A 19,917-nucleotide genomic window follows, 5' to 3' on the forward strand; every position below is an offset into this window, starting at 1 on the left:
TAAACATGTTGGCAAGCTGCTAAGATAAACATTGTAGGCATGGTCCAGCCAAAGTTAGGCATGTCTAAATCTCGTTTATTTCAATGGAACAGTTAAGCATGTGCTTATCTATTTTCTGTTGAAGTCTACAGAACCTTCAAGTACTTAATTTTGGCTGTATCAGATCCAGTAATCACAATTATCCCAGGCTATGGTCTGAAGGCACATGGGGTCATCACTTTGCTGAACCTAAGTAGGTCTGGCTTTGGTCAGTGCCTGGATGGGAGACCACCTGGGAGCCACATGTATGCCACCTTGGGTTCTATGATGAAAGAAAGATGGGGTATAAGCATAAGAAATAATAACAAAGAATACATAATAATTGAAAAGGTAATACAATTTTCTAGCATCAAGGCAGATGAAATGGGCTTTGGAAAGACAGTTGTATTGTGATTTTCCATTACAACATGTCATTAATATGGTGTAAAGTGAATGACTTTTTGTTGGTTTTTACTACTGCTACTTAATAATAATAGGTTTATTTCTAAAATGTAATTGCCCTTTCTTGTACAAAACCTGTAAAGAGTTAATTTAAATGTTTTATAAACTGTAAGGTATTTTTAAAAACATTAAATTGTCATAGGAATCTAACTGGAAGAAAGGAGATTAGTTTCATATTAACACAAATACATCTTGCAAATACTAACTTTCCATTTATTTTGGCCTCAGAGCAGAGTTAACTATTTCTTAACTACACATACGTAGCCAAGGAAGGAAGTATCCTAGCTGTCATTAATTTCATCTGAACTTCTGTCTGGGGCAGAGCTGGGGAAGGTATAGTTTGAAATGGACAGTAAGAACCTGCAGTGTGGTGCTTTGTATAGGACAAGTGTTAAGAACCTTTGGCCCTCCAGATGTTGTCTGGCCTTCAGCTGTCATCAACCCCACCCAGCATGGCCAATTGTCAGGGGTGATGGGAGTCCAGTACCATCTGGAGGGACACAGGTTCTCCATTCTAGATATAGACAGAACTATTTAGCTATATTATAAGAACTCTAACGTCAAGAACTGGTGCCTGAGCTTTAAGAACTGGTGCCTTTTTTCCTCGAGTGTCACATCTTTTAGGTTAGAAGCCTAAGGGCAGGGACTATTGATTTTTTTGGTAAGCTGCTCTGGTAGTCTCTTTGACTAAAGTCTGATATATAAAAGGTTTAAATAAATAAACATAGGACACTGATCTCTTGTCTGTATGTTACCTTGAAATGTTGCTTCTGTAGATAACCAAATAACACCTTTTAGGAAACTATATTTCGCTATGTGTTACTGGCCTGATAGTATCGTTTAGCCTTGGCCTTTGTCATTCATCTTTAGTATATTATACTTTGGCGCAAGCCTCCACCAAACTCTGTGAGTAGGATCCAAAGGTTCCCTTTCTCTAGTGGAAGGATTCTTTTTATCGGAGGAGGGAAACTTTGCATCCATTCCTATGATTACAGAAACCTTATGCTGAGTCCAGTTACCCCTAGCCACTATTGGTGTCAATTGACACTTCATATTTTTCCATTCCTCAATCCCATGACCATATAAAATGAATGCGAGGCCCAATCCTGCTCAAGCCTGGAAGTCTTACTGTGTCACTGACTACAGATTCCAGACTCTCAAGGATATCTTATGTACCAGCTGTTTACAAAGAGAAACAATGTTATAGTTAAAAAAAAAAACTTTAGAAACCATTAAATATCTTCTGTAAGACATAATCATATTTTGTATTTACAGATATCTTGTCACAAATTTAATGGGTGCTGACCTGAATAATATAGTGAAGTGCCAGAAATTGACGGATGACCATATACAGTTTCTTATATATCAGTTACTTCGAGGACTTAAGGTAAAACCCGTAGAGGGAGCAAAACCATACTAGAGCGAAAACACAGGATGAAATACCTTTTTTAACTATAAAACTTGCCACCCATGTTACCTACCTATATTATATTTTTGTAAGCATTCATGGGTAATGTGATGCTTACAGGTGAGGCAGGCAAGGCGAGATAAACCTCTGCGGCAAGAGGGGTGGCAGCAAGAAGGTAAGTAGTGGAGGTGGATGGTTTAGGGAGGTGCGTGAGAGTGGGGGGAGCAATGGCAGACCCGGAGCTCACCCTCACCAGGTGGGTGGGAGGCCGGCCAGGGGAAGAGAACTCTGGCACCCACTGGGGTTGTGGGGGGAGAAGAGGAATGAGAGCTATGGCACCTTCTGGGGTTGTGGGGGGGAGGGGATCTATGGTGCCCCGGGGGGGGAGAAGAGGGAGGGGAGCTCTCGCAATGCCTGAGGGGGAATGGGAGAGAGCTATGGCAAACTGTGGGGAGAGGGGGGCTTTGGTGACCCAGGGGAGAAGGGGAGTTGACTGTGGTAGTGAGCGAAGTGAGTGGGGCAGAGCCCCTAGTTTATTTATTTTTATTCATATTCCACAAATGACTTACCCAACAGAAAATACATGTTGAGTAAGCACTAGTTTTTTAACAACTACTTGTATAATATTATACTTCTATCATAATATTTTAATCCTCGGTTAACTGGTTTGATCAACCTTTTCAGTTAATCAAAATGTTTCACTTAAATATTACAGCTCAATTTGCTACGCAGATGTCAGTAGCATTATAATTAAAATTAATGCATTAGCGACTTCTAAGTTCCTCTATAATTGGCACATATATTGTAGTTGAAGTTTTTTGCTGTTTTAATATAGGGAGCAGTAATAGTAGAGAAGCCCTGGGTTGGTGATGTCAGAGGCAGAAACCTTAGTGCTCTTGCCTTATTCTTCTGTTCTTCCTGATTTGTGAAGAGGGAAATCAGCTGTACAGAGTTCTGAGAGTGACCATTTCTCCCCTGTGGCTTCTTCAACTGTGTGGAGAGCTACAAGATCTGCCTGTGCAATGGGGTGACCATTATTATGTTCTGGGCTGCCCCCTGCCATGCAGAGATTTGTAAATTGAGTAGTGCTCTGTTTCCTGTGTGGCCAGAACCTAGATGACTGCAGAAGAATTAGAACTGTTGAGCAAGACAGTGGTGAAAGTATTTGCTGTTTCCAACATGGGGAGCATCATTCACAGGTTGTTCTGGAAGGCATGTAGTCGGGATCCCCTCTGCCAGTGCTGAGTTCCAGAAAAAGGGAGGAGGAGTCCTTCCACTGGCATCTAGTACAAGTGAATGTAAGTGGCCCATAGCTACCTCCAGCAACAACTTTTAGCTGCTTTTTTTTTGCAAAAAAATAAAAGTAAAATAAATACTTACCTTTCTTGGGGGTGACTGATGCTATCCCCTGAGCAGCTTGAACTATCAGTCTTAATTAACTGCAGATAGACAGATTGGCAAGGAATAAGGAATGAAATACTTTAATTATCAAGGCTTGGGCCAGTAGTTCAGAAATAAATTGCCTTCTATTGCTGGATTTTGCTTTTGGCTAAGTGTAAGCCAGCACCCTGTGAGTTAGTGGCTTTATTGATTTAGTTGAGATTCTTCGTGTAGCAAAAAATTGCACGATCAGAGAATTTTCAGGATCAAAATTTAATGGCTCTTGCTTCAGTTTCTTTACCTGTGAAAAGGTTATTGCTCCTTCCTGTAGACTTCGTGAGTCTGTTTTAAATATATAGGTGGGAAGGACTTTGCATGTGAGGCTCTGCTGTTTCAGCATTAACATTTTATGATTAATTAACGATTTATGGAAGTAATAGCCTTTGACTTGGAAAATCCTTCTCTCGAATGCCAGATGGGTGGGGCCAGTTTTGGTTTATTTATTTGTTCAGATGTTTCTGTATTGCCTTTCACCAAAAACGGTCATAAACAGAATGGTTTACAACAAATAAGACAATACAAAACATGATATATAATAAGCAAGGATATTAAACGTAATTCTCATAAAATATACAAATACCATAATTAGCAGCATCATAACTTTAAAATGACTTCACCCATCTGCCTCTAAAAATATTTACCTGGCATCTAAACATATATAAATAAATATCTGATGGGGAGATAGAAGCCATCTATACATGCTATGTATGTTTATTATACTTCACATGTTCTAGGACTGTGGTTGGCTGTTGCAAACCAGTTCTGAGACTGCCCTGATAAGCTATGGCTAACTGAAAGGACGTTCTGTCTCTGTTGGGCCCAGTGAATTGTCTGAGAACACACTTCCATTTTGGTAACCCTAAGCAGGTGTACATCTGATCAGCAGTCTAGATGGCTGACCACTGGGAACCTAATGCATGTATAATAATATATATAAGTTCCACCTCTGTTGTGTTATGGCTTGCTAACAAGAAAGGTCCTCCTCCGTAAGAGACAGAACATGCAGAATGAGATACATCAGTTCTTGATGCTCTGAGATTCCATGAAACCTGATCAAGGGAAGGAAAAATTGTCTCCTATCAGAACATAGGATCCTTTGTACATCAGGAGTTGAGATGTGGAGGGGTATCTCAGTACGTGAACTACAGTGAGGGAAACCTGACTTACTTCTTTTTTCACTTTACCCTCTCCTGAGAATGTGGTTTAGTTTAAATTTTAAGTTGAACTTCAATGACTATAGACTGAATTGCGAAAGACCAGCAGCCTTTCAAAACAAAGGGTTTACATTTTAAAAGTTGTCTTGAAAAAAATACAAATGTCAGGTGTGGTTACCCTGCAGCTTTTTGCTTCTTACCTACGTCACTGTGAACTTGACACATAGATGGAAATGTAGGCTAATCTTAATCTCTTTGTTCTGTAGCAGAAACATCACTCTGAGGGAATGATAGCTAGTACCTATATTAACCACTTGCATTTGACTTCAGTTTCTGACTTCACCTATTTTCTTTTTATTTGGTAGTATATTCATTCGGCTGGAATCATTCATCGGGTAAGTTGCATTTGGGCTATAATGCACTGTGCATGTTACAAGACTATCACTACCTTATTATTGTTAGCTCCGTTTTAACGCTCTTAACTCTTTGTTCTGATGCAGGACCTGAAGCCTAGTAACCTAGCTGTAAATGAAGACTGTGAATTAAGGGTAGGATTCATGCTATTTTGATTTTTTCAGGACATTTTGAACAAAATATGCAACAGAGAAGTGCCTGTTTTAATGCTATCATCCATTATTAATTGTATTCTGATAGTAGGTAAGAACATAAATTCATGTCAAAATCTTTATGAACCATTATCTAATACTCTTACAAAAAGCTTGAGCTGTGTAAATCTGACCAATCTAAAACTGACTACTAAATGAGCTACTGTGGATACTCTGGTCCTTTCTTCAGGGCAGTAATCCTCTTGATTTCTATAGTAACTCCTCACAAGAATGTTGCTTCCATTTTCAGGCCCTGGATAACTAGGTTAAATAGTAGATGTGGCAGATATCAAGATACATAATAACTAATAGTGTACTCCTAACCATGTCTGCTTGTACTGTTATTATAGATGCTCTTATTTCTGATTTTTGATATCAGCATATCATCCCACACTGAAAAATCTTGGTTAATCATCTTTGTACCCCACATTCTCTCCTATATAGTGAGAGAAGCTACTAAACACACCCTTTCATGTGTCCTTATATTTGAACTTGGTAACATTGCTTTTAATCAGTCTTAAGGATTGCAATGAGATATATGAAGGGAGATATTTTCTAGCATAGTACTGTTTAGGGTGTCTATTCTCGAGTCTAAACATTTCATCCTTTGGCCCGAGTTTCATTTCATTTGCTGGCTGTTAACCTGTTATTACTGAGATAAATAATTTTACATAAGTGATTAGTTAAGGGGGGGAATGAAAGCATGTTGGTTTAGTATGAATTGGCAGGTAAAATTTTACTTGATTAGATTTGTTTGCTGTATTCCTTATTCTGCTTTGTGAAATCAAGTCTATATATCTTTGTATGGCTGTTGTGACCCCCAAAACTCTCCTTCATATGTTGTGCTTCTCTTCATGTGGTGGAGCATATTCCTCCCATTCAGCATGTGGGCAACTTGAGATTCAGTTTTCAAGATTCTTCCACCAAAAAAGTGGATAAGGTCATATTTGTGTATAAATGGGAAGGGGTACACCTGCTCCTCTACTCTGTGAAGAAGAGCACTGCCTCAGGTAGTATATAAATCTGGGCCTAGTCCTATTAAATTCTGTGGCTTAAAAGCATGTGCATTGGCATAGATTGGTTTATGGACTGCATTGTACATTTAGATAGTCCTGAATCCTTTCAGTTAGGGTATGCTTCCTGAATAGTTGGTTAAATTAAATAATATTTAAATTGGTGGATTATTCAGCTGCTCTTGAAAATTTGACCCAATCTCTCCATGTGTCAGGGTTATTTTTAAAGTATATGATTTTTTTTTTAAAAAAAGGTTTGAATTAATAGAAAATGCTTTTATTTTCATCCCAGATCTACAGCACCAGTTCAGAGAATTATGAACTTTAATAGATGTAAGGCTTGACAGACAGTACCGTAAAATAGAGGGAGGGCCTTATGACTTGAGCTTGTTACTGCAAAACATTAAATGATTAGGATGTTGTCTATACATAGAACAACACATTTTTGCAAGGAATGTAAATAGGTGTTGCAGCTGGATAATTAGGATCAAAACTTTACATCAAGGCACCATCTTAAAAGATGTCAGTCTCTAATTCACTACACACTTACAGTCATAGTGTACATACTAGAGCATATGGTCTCTGAATTATCCTCTTAATGTTCACGGAAAATGTTAATGAGGCAGATAAAAAGCTGAATTAAGCCTGGCACAGTCAACTCATGACTGATGAGCTTTCTCAACCAAATATCCTCAGAAGGTTCCCTTAGCCAAGGAAACAACTATTCAGGCCTCTCCATGTATAACTAAGACCTACAACACAGATGGTTCACCTGGTGGCACTTTTGCCCTCATCCCACAGTCACCAAGAAAGGAAAGATGAAGTCCATGGTTACTTGACTAGACAAACATTAGGAAAATAAAAATCTTACAAATAATACTGGTTTAGTCTGTTGTTTGTGAAAAATGATAATCAAAATAATGGATAGAGAACATAATCTTCTGCTTTATGTTGTCTGATTTTATGTGTATGTTTTGTCACTATCCGCCAGGTGAGATAATTAGGAAGAAAAGGTTGCACTTAGGAAGGACCATAGCTTGGTAATTGAGTACTTTGAGTACATGCTTTGAATGTAGAAGGGCCCAGTTTCAGTCTCTGGAATCACCAGGTGAAAAGGATCAGGTATCAGGTGATGGGAAAGACCTGTGACAGAGACCCTGGAGAGCTGCTGCTAGTAAGAGCAGACAATACTGTGCTAGATGGACTAACAGCCTGACCTGATGGAAGGCAATTTCCTGTGTACCTTCTGGAACCCTTTTCCTTGTGCTTTGAGAACTCTTTCTTTAGGTTAGTCCTCTGCAGTTTGATTTGCCTGGTATGCTAATCCTGCACCAACTACTGAGGTGGGAAACCTCTCTAGTACCTTCCAAAAATATACCTAACTCCTTTACCACCATGGCTGATCTGTCAAGTTCCATGTTCCAGTGTCGGCTCCTTATATCTATATTCAGTTTTCTAGGCAGCCTCATATTTACTTCTTACTGGGTTTAGGCTTCTTCAGCGAAGAGAAGACAGAGTAACCAAAGGAGTCAGTCATACTGGTAGCAGAAACACCCCAGATGTTCCTTGTCACTTCTGGGTTCTAGTCAGAAGTGACAGGGGTTGTATGATTGTCTAGCAATGTCACACATGATTTTTCTTCAAATCATCCTGCTATTTTCTGTGATACCCCTCAAGCCACTTAACAGATTAGGGGGTTGCAGGATAATCTTTTCAGGTAACAGAGAGAAGGCAGGAAATCTTTGGTTGTTGGCAGATCAACTGATGAGTACTCTGAACTAGATATGGACCAGATGTTTCTGTTGGCAATCCCTGTCTTAGATGAGTCATCAGAATAAAGGCAGGCTTAAACATTTCTATAATAAAAATAACAGGATTTTTTATATTATTCTGTAGATTTTAGACTTTGGTTTAGCCCGGCAAACTGACGATGAAATGACAGGTTATGTAGCCACACGGTGGTACAGAGCCCCAGAAATCATGTTAAATTGGATGCATTATAATCAAACAGGTAAGATGGAAAATTCTTACCTCCTTCTTTGTGTTGTGCTATGAAATAAGGGCTTGGATGGGAAGAGCTTTGTCATGCCCATTGCACTCCCAACCTCCTCGCTTCTTCTTTTGTGTTTTGACAGTTGACATTTGGTCAGTTGGATGCATCATGGCAGAGTTGCTGAAAGGGAAGGCCCTTTTTCCTGGGAATGACTGTATCCTTCCTTCTACAAATGAAGTCACACAAATGCAAATATACTCTGGGTCTTGCTGTGCTGGTGTCACTGATATGCTTTTAAGGCAGGGTTAGTCATTTAACAAAAAAGGTACAGCAAACATATTGCTAATCGTTAAAGTGACTGTTTTTTCACAGCTGGACAGGATAACAATTGTAAAGAGTAACAACATTGTGTCCTTAAGCCACAGTAGGCTGCCTAAAAAAATTCTTTTTGTATGCTTCATTTAAATAATGACCCAGATATAAAAACAGCTTGAAGTAGATGGTGGTTGCTGGGTTGGTGTTGGAAAACAGAACTGCACAGAAGATTCATAACTCCCTTGGAAAATGCAAGATCCCTCTCTTCTTTAGCAACACCCAGTACTATATAAAAATGATCTGTTCTTTTCTAGTTTTAGAACATATTGAAAACAATCTGTTTGGGAACTGTAGCACCAGTACCAACCAACACATTGGAATTAAGAATCCTAGGTGCTGATGTTGCTTTGAATGCACATCTCAACCTGAAAGTGATAGGCTTATATTCTGTGTCCAGGCATTATTTAATGGCTCATGTTGGAAGCAGCACTTTCAGCAAAGTTACCATAGGAACCAGGCAGGCAGCTTCCTTTGTAAGGACATGGAGCTGCATATATCAAGACTGGGGAAAATCCCCCCCTACAATTATTAATAGGGCTGTTGGAGAATGAGTGATACAAAAGATGATGACTCTGATCCAAAAGACTATGGGTGGATAAGGGCTCTCATTCACCTGTGGTGAGGAAAGGAACAATATGTAGCCCCTGAAAACAAGATCTTTGCCTTTCAAAGCCAACACTGGGAATCATGTGCACTGACCGCTGTCATCATAAACCACATTCTGTAGGCAGAAGTGCAAAAACTTTCAGTTTCAGGAGAATGGAAAGTTAAGTCATTCTTTTATCTAGAGAGTTAATATATTTTTAGGTTTCAAGTAAATCATGGCCTACCCATAGAACGACAAACTTTATTTGGTATTAACTGGCGATGGATTGGATTTTCATAATGACTAAGAATCTGAGACTTCTACTCAGCCTTTTTCTAAAAATACCACTGGATCATTCTGCTAATATAGTTAAGGACTTGGAGGCATAAATAACTATTTATCAGTTATCCAATGTTTGGCCAAGAATGAGGCTGCACTGTGCCTGCAAAGAACTTTTGTGGCATAGGCAGAGACCCTATCCGCTGCATATGAACATAGTTTTCTCTCACTAGAGTTGACACTCATTTATATATGTCTACTATCTAACCTTCTGTCATTACATAGCAGAGTAGACAAAGCAGACGCTGTACATGGGTTTGTCAGTTTATGTAAGTAAGTGACTCATCTGCTGTTTTCCCACCTTTCCTGTAGTTTTCTTTAATCCTAGCAGATATTGACCAGTTAAAAAGAATAATGGAAGTGGTTGGTACACCCAGTTCTGAACTTCTCAAGAAAATCTCATCCGAGCACGTAAGTGCAATGTTTCACCAGCATTAGCTATTAAGATCTATTAGCTGGCTCATACTGGCTTTCTGAGTTGCGCAGGAACAACATGTCTTCAATTTGCAAAGCTTTGTTAAGTCATTGATGGTAATCGTGTGAATAGAAAATTTTAGAATATTAAAAGAAGTTAGGTGTTTTTAATAAAATCCCATTATAGATTTGTGAAACCCAGGAGACCCAGCAACAGCATTTGGTTTGTGGCTAACATAATCTAAGCAACCTGTGAAAGAAAAGAAAATAGGAAAGCACTTTCTGGGAAGTGCTATACTTTCTGCAAGAAGAGATGCTTGCCTTGGGTAGAGCAGCATTTGCCCTGGCAAACATGTAATGTGGATGCTATTCCAGAATCTTTAGAATCCAATCTGTGTTCAAAGGCACAAGTATATGGGTGCTTAATTATGTGGGTATTTTATATATACATTCTTACTTATTCCAAAGGGAGTATCTAGGTTAGTAAAAACAACCATCACTCTGTGGCACCTTTTTAAGGACTAAGAATTTATCATGCCATAAGCTTTTGTGGACTTGAACCTATGACATTGGATTCTTCAAGTATTAGCTTCAGTTGGCAGATGTATTCATAAATACAGTTACTGGAAATAATACTATCTTTCTTGCTGTGCTTTGTTAGTTTAACACTTGTGGTGGGAAAGAAACACACAGTCCTGATGAAGTCCAATTTGAAGAAGAGTGAACTTGCTGATAAATTCTAGTTCATAAATGTTATGTTATAGCCTCCTTTTGAAGTCTTTTATGGTGAAATATGGTGACTATGAGGTTAACAGTAGATTGAAACATTGGCCATATTCAGAAATTATTGGGGCATTATTGATGCCATATTGTGACAAACAAGGGCTTTGAGAAAGAAGTAGCATTGCCTAGGATTAGCTCTAGATCATTTTAGTAGTTTATGGTGGAACAATAGAAGACACTGGCCTGGTTTGCACATCACACTAAGCCAAACTATGGCTTAGCACAAATACATGCAGGCTCCCAGCACAGTTGTTTGCTGCTGCCCTGCATTGAGCTAAGTTAGGGCTTGTGTTGTCCAGACCTTGACTTGTGATATAGCTCTCTCCAGACTAACCACAAGCTGTGACCAAGGTGTTTGACTTAGTGTGGCTTGCAAACCAGGCTACTATTTATTTATTTATTTATTTAATTTCTATCCCACCCTTCCTCCCAGCAGGAGCCCATTACTAGTTAATGTTTTGTCACTTTCTATGCTTTATGTGTGTTTAGTAGGACTACTGGTGTAGCTGCAGCAATCAATATATCCTGTCCTGACAAGGAATACTCCGGGGGCCTGAATCCACTCCCCCCTCTCTGCCACCGTCCAGTGAAGATTGGTCAAATGATACTTTTTCTCATCCCGTTCCTTGTAGTTACATATTCAAGACCACTGAACACTGGAAATGTGATCTTTAAAAAATTTACCAGACTTCCGAGGGCATATGAGAACTGGTTAAATCAAATATGCCTTTGTGTTTAGTTAAATGCTAGCCAGTAGTGTTTAAAATAAAAGCCTGTTTTGCAAATTATACACTTAAACACCATTAAACTTACTGTGTGAGATTTGAAGGGATAATTGAAGGATTAATAGTAGCGAGATTAAAGGGGGTAATGAGGGATTAATTATCTTCCCATTTTGTAGACAAATAATGATTACATGCAATAAAAAGTATGACTGTTAAATAGGATGCAGTGATAGTAGCTTTGTTATAAAGAGCGTAAAAAGCTGTTACGGAGAGAAATTAAAACTTGCAGGTACTCCAGAAAATGCCCAAAGCCAATATTATCAGAATTACTAATGATCTAGTTTACTTACATGTTTTTAACTTCAATCTGCCTTGCTTTGAGCTACATTAATTCTCGACAAACTACCCTTCTTTAAGGTGATGCAGCTGTAAAATGACGAACTCGTAAAGCAAACTATTGTTCCACATGGTCATATCTCCCTACAATTATGTTCTGCAATTCAGGACCATAGCAGACTCAAAATTGTATTTTACAACTTCTTATATATTTTTTGGTGCAGATACACTAAGTGCGTCTCTGGATAGATCTAGTCCCAGATAACATCACTCACCTTACCATACTTTCATACCTGATGTGTGGTAAAATACCGCTTGGCAGGATGATACAGATAGCTGAGATGGTTCAGTTTGGTCATCTATATGGTCTCTTTGTCTCATCATAAATCAATATTTCCCATCTTGCCTCTCCCTCAGTAGGGAGATACGAGAGTTCTATTTCAGATTTAATGGAGAAGCATGCTTGCATTTCCTGTTCCTCTGTTGTAGTAAAAGGTGCTCTTGGTTGGTTGGCCATATCATTCCTTGACAATTTGCTGAGACTTGATGTTGTGGAATAGCCAAAGTGTTTCATGGGTATGAGAAACCCAAATTGAAACCCCTGCTTTTATGTGAAGATCACTCATTGGCTGTGAACAAAGCACAGCCAGTCCAACGTATCTCACAGGATAGATGAGTCTAAAATGCTACTCTTATGGTCCAATTAATAATGTTACATATGTTGCCTTCATGTTAAGTGACTGTGTTACCGTGCCTATCACATATGGTTCCTTGTTTCATATATAGCTAGCACTGTGTGGGATGCAGACTGTTTAGGTCTTTAAAACATGTGCTTTGAATTGGACCCAGAAACAGACTGGAAGCAAGTGCAGGTGACAGCACAGGCCATGTGGACTAAGAGAAGAAAGGCCATTTTCGTAACTGATGATATTGAGGTGTTTTTTTTAAAAAAAATGGGTTGATCATCGCTTTGGATGCAAAAGTGCTATGAAATGTTGAGAAATAGAAAGGGGGGCAGCTGCAGTTCTCTGAAGAGCATGGAGGAAGATACTCCTTGGTCCTCACCTCAACAGTTTTCTTTTCCTCCAGACAGTAATAGAGACTTGCCATTTTTCATACCTATCAGCAACAGGGAGGAGAAAAGTCTCCTCATTTGCCTGGAGTGTCACCAAAGGACATAACCACATGCAGAGTAATGTAACATGGCTTGTCATGGATTAATGAATATTTGTGTTTTACTGTATGATGCATACCTAAGAATTAAAGTACAGAGCTAATTCTAAGACTCTACCAGAATCACAACTAAATGTTCTAGGTTCTAATTATGGGTACCTGTGGAGACTGGCAAGTAAGATGGTTAAACTCCTATTGTATGATAAGCAGAAAGTCCTATTGAGAGTCAAACTGGACATTCAACTACACCTAACAAAGGCTCGACAAGATTTTTTTTTTTTTTAATGAAAAGCAGCTTCAGAAGGGTGCAATTTTTGAACAGATGAGTGCTCAGTGGGGAGTTGAGATCAAGCATATTTGACCTGCTAACATCAATGAATGATTTATTATATATATGTATGCATTTAAGTTTGTGGTAAAAAAATAAATACTCACTCTTGGAAAAGTAACACACAGAACTCTTATGGTACCTAGACAAGAAAATAGCTGCAGCCATCCTCCATCTTTACCTTTCCATTCAGACCTCCATCTTTGGGTTGCAATTCTATTACCTTTCTACCTTCGATGGAGATCTCTGAATCTTTCAAATATTTGAGGATGGCTGCAGCTATTTTTTTGTCTAGGTACCATAAGAGTTCTGTGTGTTACTTTTCCAAGAGTGAGTACTTATGTTTTTACCACAAACGTAAATGCATCCACCTTTTTTTATTGCAGGCCAGAAAGTATATAGAATCTCTACCACACATGCCTCAGCAGGATCTGAAAGCAGTATTTCGTGGAGCCAACCCATTAGGTATGAATTTGGAAGTTTTACTATTTAATCTGCTTGTTTTGCAAAGGCACAGTCAACTCAAATAGAAAATGTACAGTGCTGCGACTTTTCAAATACCTTCACTCTGATACAGGGATGGGGAACCTCAGGCCTGAGGGCTGAATGCAGTCCTGCAGCTCTCTCCTAGGCCACACTCCTCACCAGCCCCTGCTCCGCACCCTTCTCGAGAGCTTTTGCCTGGCTAGAATTGTTGCTTATGTGAATGGAGGATGGTGAGATGTGGGTGCGTAGAAACATCTGCTGGAATGTAGCCTATTGTACACAGGTAATACTAGCAACTATTGATCTGTCCACTTTTGCCTCTGGCCCCATCAGCCACTGGCATGCTGCCTCTAGAAGGTAATCCTAGAACTAGCAATAGAGGGCACTGGAGAATTAAAAAAAACAGATTTCTCATTTCATTGCTCACCCATTACAGCCATTCTGCAGTTGGTCAGAAATCTTGAGAGGTACTAACAATGGGCTTAACTTCATGGGTACAAGTGGCCAACTATACATGCAGTTTCAGGAACTGTAAGTTAGCTTATAAGCAGCTAACATGTGGCTCCTGATTATTTGAATCTATTCTTCTGGTTGTTATGAGAATGGCAACACATCATCAGTCTATGTTTATTTGTTGCTACTGGTCTCCCTACAGGCCTGGCAGAGTGGACTAGAATGGCAAATCTTTTTCTTCTTCTTCTTCCCCAGCCCCTTCTTTTTCAGCAAATACCAGCATAAGAGCCCTGGATAGTGAAGGCTCATATTTATTGTAGTCCATATCCCACCCCCAAATTTGTACTCTGCCAAGGGGGAAAAAAACCTAGCTCAGGGAACCACACCCTACACACTATCTTGCCTTTACAGCACTTGCAGAGTGATTTTGCAGAACTTAAATACAGCCTTGGTTAGAAGATTAGCTTCAGTACTGCATAAGCTATCAGTCTGACATTTTACTTTTCAATAACAGTTTTATCAAAAGTTATTCATGGATCTTTGAATTCAACATCTAAGCTCTCTAGTTCTCCACTGAATAGGAAAAGAATTGCAACCTTAAGATTAGGTTGTGAACGGCGTGTAATGCTTTACTCTGAAGTCCTAAAATATAAAGGCTTCCTTGTGATTATGGTAATACGAATTACCAGCTTTATTTTGAGTTTTATTTTTAAAATTCTAGCTGTAGATCTTCTTGAGAAAATGCTTATACTGGACAGCGATAAAAGAATAACTGCCTCAGAAGCACTTGCACACCCTTACTTTGTACAATATCATGATCCTGATGACGAACCTGAGGCAGAACTGTATGATGAATCAATAGAGAATAAAGAACGGATTATAGATGAATGGAAAGGTAAGGAACTGATTTATTTTGTAGTTGAAATTTAAAACCACACACACACACAGCAAATTAAAAAGTGTAAAACATTAGCCAAGGATAATCTTAAATAAATGACAGGTAAAAGATTTTATCTGGTGGTGCATAGATGAAGTAGCTGGAGTGAATGTAGAAAATTCATTTCAAAGTTTTGGTGGGACAGAGCTAGCTGTCATTAAGCGCCTATAGACTGTTAGTCTCCTATTGACTGTAGATAATATGTGAAGGTTTTTGGGAAATGTATTAAAACACATTAGTCTGACAGGTCTTCGAAGAAAGACAAAGGAACTTGGATGGCCCTACTCTCAAACTGCTGAACTGGGTGTTTATGAACTTCACAAGGATTCTGTAAACTGGCTTTATACTGTTTTCATGATTTTGTGAGTCGTGTTGTGACTTAGCTGTTATTTGGTGTAAACCTCTTGGGGTGGACTAGCAGGTAGCAATTTGACAAATTTTTCATCCAAACCTTGTTTCAAGTTCATCTAAGTCAATAATGGAATCTGTGCTTGCAATTCTGTTTTTCATTACTTCTGATGTGATTTTTATCTAGCCTCAGAAAAATGTCTTCCACTAGCACTTTTTCCTTTTAAAAATGCTAGGAAGAAATCGAAGGGTTTGTGGTGCTCTTTTATTGCCTTGACATTTAATTTATGTGGATATAAGCAGACGCATTTGGCTGCTCCAACTATTCTTCAAGCAGTTGGAAAAAATGTTTCAGCTTCTGTACTCAAGCAAATATATATGATTTATTCCATACTGGGAATAATTGAGTGCCTAGGCAATATTACGCAAGCAAGGCTTCTCTTTAAAGACTTGTTCAAGTGGCTTTTCTTTAACAGCTTCATGGAATCTATTCAAAATTCTAGAAGGCAAGAGAAAATTGGGGTTTGAAACTATTTTTCAGAACCCTTTGATTCCCTTTTTAGGACTGAAGAACTGCATGAGAAAATGAAATCTCTGTGCCTGGTTTAGCTCAATGGCTATTAGTACCTTGGCTTTTTAAAAATACATACATATAAATAAAAAACCATTTGTGCAGAACCTGCAAACATTTTTTAGGAACTAAGCCCCTTATATAAAATAAAAGAAGGTACAAATCCCATAGTTTACAATTGCTCTGCTAGAAGTACTTCAGACATTTGCTTCAACTGCAGTCCCTGGACACTGTAGTCATGTGAGCAGGCCCCAAGATTGGCATCCAGATGTTAACAGCATCTGGGATACACAGTATTATTTCTGTCCAGGTTAAAATGATACAGAATGTCCCTTGCTAGCAAAACAGTTTTCCTGTGACATTATTTAAATAGAGTAAGGCTTTTATTGGTACCTTGACGTTTTAAGTGATGTCATAGACAACATGTTTTGCTAGCAAGGGATATTGGTTTTGGTTTAAGAATGAGTGAAGACACGCACTTAAAATTAAATAAACCTGCAACCTGCTTTAAGCAAAATGTGCAATATGTCTTGGATTCTGCGTTAACATAAGTACACAGAAGTTTCCTAGTCTCTCCATTGTACCCCCCCAAAAAAAACTATTTGGAGGACTGAAGCCCCCCCTACATCAGCAATGGTGCATGGGAGGATGCTGGGGAGGGAGGTGATTCCCCAAAATTTAGCTTTAACATATAACTTAATCAGACCCTCCGTGGCGCAGAGTGGTAAGCAGCGGTAACGCAGCCGAAGCTCTGCTCACAGCCGGAGTTCGATTCCAACGAAAGGAGGAAGTCGAATCTCTGGTAAAAGGGGTCGAGGTCCACTCAGCCTTCCATCCATCCGTGGTCGGTAAAATGAGTACCCGGCATATGCTGGGGGGTAAAAAAAGGCCGGGGAAGGAACTGGCAATCCCACCCCATATATACTTTCTGCCTAGTAAATGTCACAAGACGTCACCCTAAGAGTCGGAAACGACTCGCACTACAAGTGTGGGGACACCTTTACTTTTTTAATCAAGTTAACAAAAGTTTCCTGCTTCCCATTCCTTCTTCCTTTAGCATCCCATCCCACATTGTTCATGTGGGTACCCGATCTTCCAGATAAGGTTTTCAGGAGGCATTTTTCTTTGCACGAACTTCCTTATGGCATCTTCATCTATGCACACATTACATTTTATCTTTTGATTGCTGAGCCAAGAGATAATTGCTATCTCATTAGGTGCAAGCTTCTAAATACTAGTTTGCTGCTAGAGATTATCCCTGTGTGACTGGCATAGTCAGGTTTTTCTTACTAGGTGGAGTTTAAACACCTGTAAACCTTTGTTTTGCAGCCTGATCCTATGCATATTTATTTGGTAGTTCAGTCCCACTGAGTTCAGTATTGTTTACTTCCAAGTAAGTGTGCATAGCAAATCTCCTAGTGTATCCTATAGCCCAATTAAAAGAAGCAAGGTTAGTGCACACAAGTGCATTTTGGAAATACTGGTATCTAAAAGTTTCATTGTATATTTTTCACAACCTGGGGATAGTGGTGGTTCTTACCCACCAATTTTGGATAAGATTCATTTCCATAGCCTGCCCAGCTGTTATAGCCAGGGAGTCTTCCTTGTGCTAGACCCTATGAAATCACCTAGTTTCCAAGACCTTGGGACAAGAAGTTACCATTCACAGGAGTGGGGGGGGAAGTGTAGTCACACAATGAGTGGAAAGTTCTTCATTCCACGGTAACATCATTTGACTACCTATAAACAGTTATTTCTGTAAAATGCAATAACCTCCATTTATTTAAATAAAAACTCTTGGTATAAAGGTGGCAGGGGAGAAAACAGTATAATTGTATCTTTTCGACCACTTGAAATGTTGAGACAGCTAATTTTATTATTCACATGCACTTGACCAAAAGATAGGTTTTATATAAGGAACATTTCAAAGAAATGCCTTCCAGCAAAATTCGCAAAGAAAAAGCAGAAGTAGATTAAGAAAGATTCAGACCAGAACATTGTTTTCCTGGAGATAATTGCTGTCATATGGCCAACCATAATCAGTCTTAACGCATTTTGATTCTGTATCTCTTACGTTTCTATTTTAAAATGTATGCTTTATGTTCATAAAAGTTTTTCCCCATGCGTTAGATGGTTTCTGCTGTAAAACCATTGATTTCAAAGCGTTGCTCCTGCAAATCAACAGGAAGCTACATTGGGTTTCGGAATACTTTTGTTTTAGAATCTGGGTGCTGATGGGAACGAAACTTTCCCCATAGAGCTACCTTACCTGTTTTTTTAAATGAGATGGGAGTAGGGTTTTTTTTTAATTTAATGGCTATATTGAATTATTCACAAAAGACTGTTGTTCTCCTAACACCAGGGTCATTCAGAGCAAATACTTGCATAAGTAGGTACTTCCATTCAAATTTATAGGAAAGTTTTTTGTAGTTAATAGGGTCATAAACAGGCATGGGGGGCATTTTTTAACCCTTGTGCCAGGTCACTCCAGCTGTATTCACAGTTAAATTAGTCAAATTACACTGGGAGCTCCTATGGATTGTGCATCCCAATTGTTATTTTTTTTAAAAGAGACACTGTGTTAAAAAAAAGACACTTCCTTGAATTTTTATTTTCATTCTGAATTCATAAGAGTTTATAGCTTCAAAGACTGATGCACTTTAAAATTATTAATATTTTATATTAAGATATTTCATATTCTCACTACCTTTTCTCTTTCTTTCTTTAAAGAACTTACATATGAAGAGGTGATCAGCTTCAAACCACCTGATTTAAAGATGGATAGCCTTGAAATTGAACAATAAATCCAGAAACTTATCTTTTTGCCATGCTGTACTATGAAGACTATTAAACACATAGCATTGCAATTAATTTCACATACCACAAGTGTACGTTTTTACTATCCAAAGACCTTGGGAAAGCTATGGAAAAGCAAATAACACTGAAGGAAAATGTATCTGGGGTGTGTTTTGCCTTGTGCTACAAATGTAATAATTACAGAACATTAAGAACTGCTTCATTCTGGCAAATGATGCACTGAGGTGTTTTTTAACTGTGTCTTCTCTGCATGTCTCATTTTATTGGTTGTGATGCCAAAAATTGTGATTTTAATATTATTTTGAAGTTGTACAGTTAAAGCATGAATGTATGTTGAAACAAAAATAGAAGTCCATAAAAGCAGTTTATTATTTTTAAGAGTTACCTTAATTCTGTGTTTTTCTTCTTTTCTTAATTTATAGATAGTGCCTTTAGGAAAAGGGGCTGCTGTTGTAAGTTAGGCATAATATATACCTGTAGCGGTTTCATGACCATGTTAAGAGTTTCTTGAGTGACTGAGCAACACTTGGAAGTCAGTGAGTCAAATTGTTTTGTCATTAAAGTCTGCCATCATTTTTCCTATAGCTGTAGAAAACTGCAGAGCACAGTTTTATTAGTGATCTAGCCTTAAAGTGGTCCAGTGTCAAGTTCTAATGAGTGGAGTTTTATCTCACACATTTGAGTTCTTTGAAGATCTAGCTCCCCACTAGAGCATTTTCTCTGTAATTATGGAGTGCCTGTTCCTCCAGTCAATAAACTCTTTCAAAAACAAAACATTTTCCTGTGATTTTTTGAAGATGGCAGTCAATTTTAATCTAGGCAAAAACATGAGTGTTGTGAGTTGAAACTAGAGATTCTTTGGAGTTTTTTTTCTAATCTGAAGCATCCTGAACATGTTAAGTACAGATCTGGCATATGGACATGCTAAACATACTTGCATGGAAGTTATGTCATTATGTGAATTAGATACATAGAGTTCAGATATGAAGTGTGTAGTAGGCTTCTGCCTGCCCCTAAAAGATAAGCTGATAAATGATTGCTAACTGCCTATTTTATACCCTCCTCAGGACCTCATCTGGAAAAAGCAGCTTTAGATAATAGTTTTCTGTGTGTGCTCTGTATATGGCTCTGTTCTGCTGTATGTGCCTACCCA

At 38.6% G+C, this 19,917-nt stretch overlaps 1 protein-coding gene and 1 long non-coding RNA gene across 6 annotated transcripts in view; one reads left to right on the forward strand and one right to left on the reverse strand.

Annotated features, from left to right (window-relative positions):
* Positions 1-19,538, forward strand: part of MAPK11 (mitogen-activated protein kinase 11) — a 63,508-nt gene extending 43,970 nt beyond the window's left edge. For all 5 annotated transcript variants that reach the window (XM_061640192.1, XM_061640196.1, XM_061640197.1 and 2 more), the window contains 9 exons: positions 1,756-1,867; positions 4,848-4,877; positions 4,983-5,030; positions 7,997-8,111; positions 8,236-8,307; positions 9,725-9,804; positions 13,539-13,617; positions 14,813-14,986; positions 18,678-19,538. In XM_061640192.1, the coding sequence (XP_061496176.1) occupies positions 1,756-1,867; positions 4,848-4,877; positions 4,983-5,030; positions 7,997-8,111; positions 8,236-8,307; positions 9,725-9,804; positions 13,539-13,617; positions 14,813-14,986; positions 18,678-18,751 (784 nt within the window). In that variant the 3' untranslated portion in view covers positions 18,752-19,538. The remainder of the gene's footprint in view (positions 1-1,755; positions 1,868-4,847; positions 4,878-4,982; positions 5,031-7,996; positions 8,112-8,235; positions 8,308-9,724; positions 9,805-13,538; positions 13,618-14,812; positions 14,987-18,677) is intronic.
* On the reverse strand, positions 64-8,327 carry LOC133390807 (uncharacterized). The gene is made up of 3 exons (XR_009764474.1): positions 8,132-8,327; positions 3,269-3,327; positions 64-301 (listed from the first exon to the last, which is right to left on the reverse strand). It is a non-coding gene; the product is annotated as an uncharacterized LOC133390807 (long non-coding RNA).
* Positions 19,539-19,917: the final 379 nt, after the last annotated feature.

Source organism: Rhineura floridana, chromosome 8 (assembly GCF_030035675.1).
Source record: "Rhineura floridana isolate rRhiFlo1 chromosome 8, rRhiFlo1.hap2, whole genome shotgun sequence".
NCBI classification, from domain to species: Eukaryota; Metazoa; Chordata; class Lepidosauria; order Squamata; family Rhineuridae; genus Rhineura; species Rhineura floridana.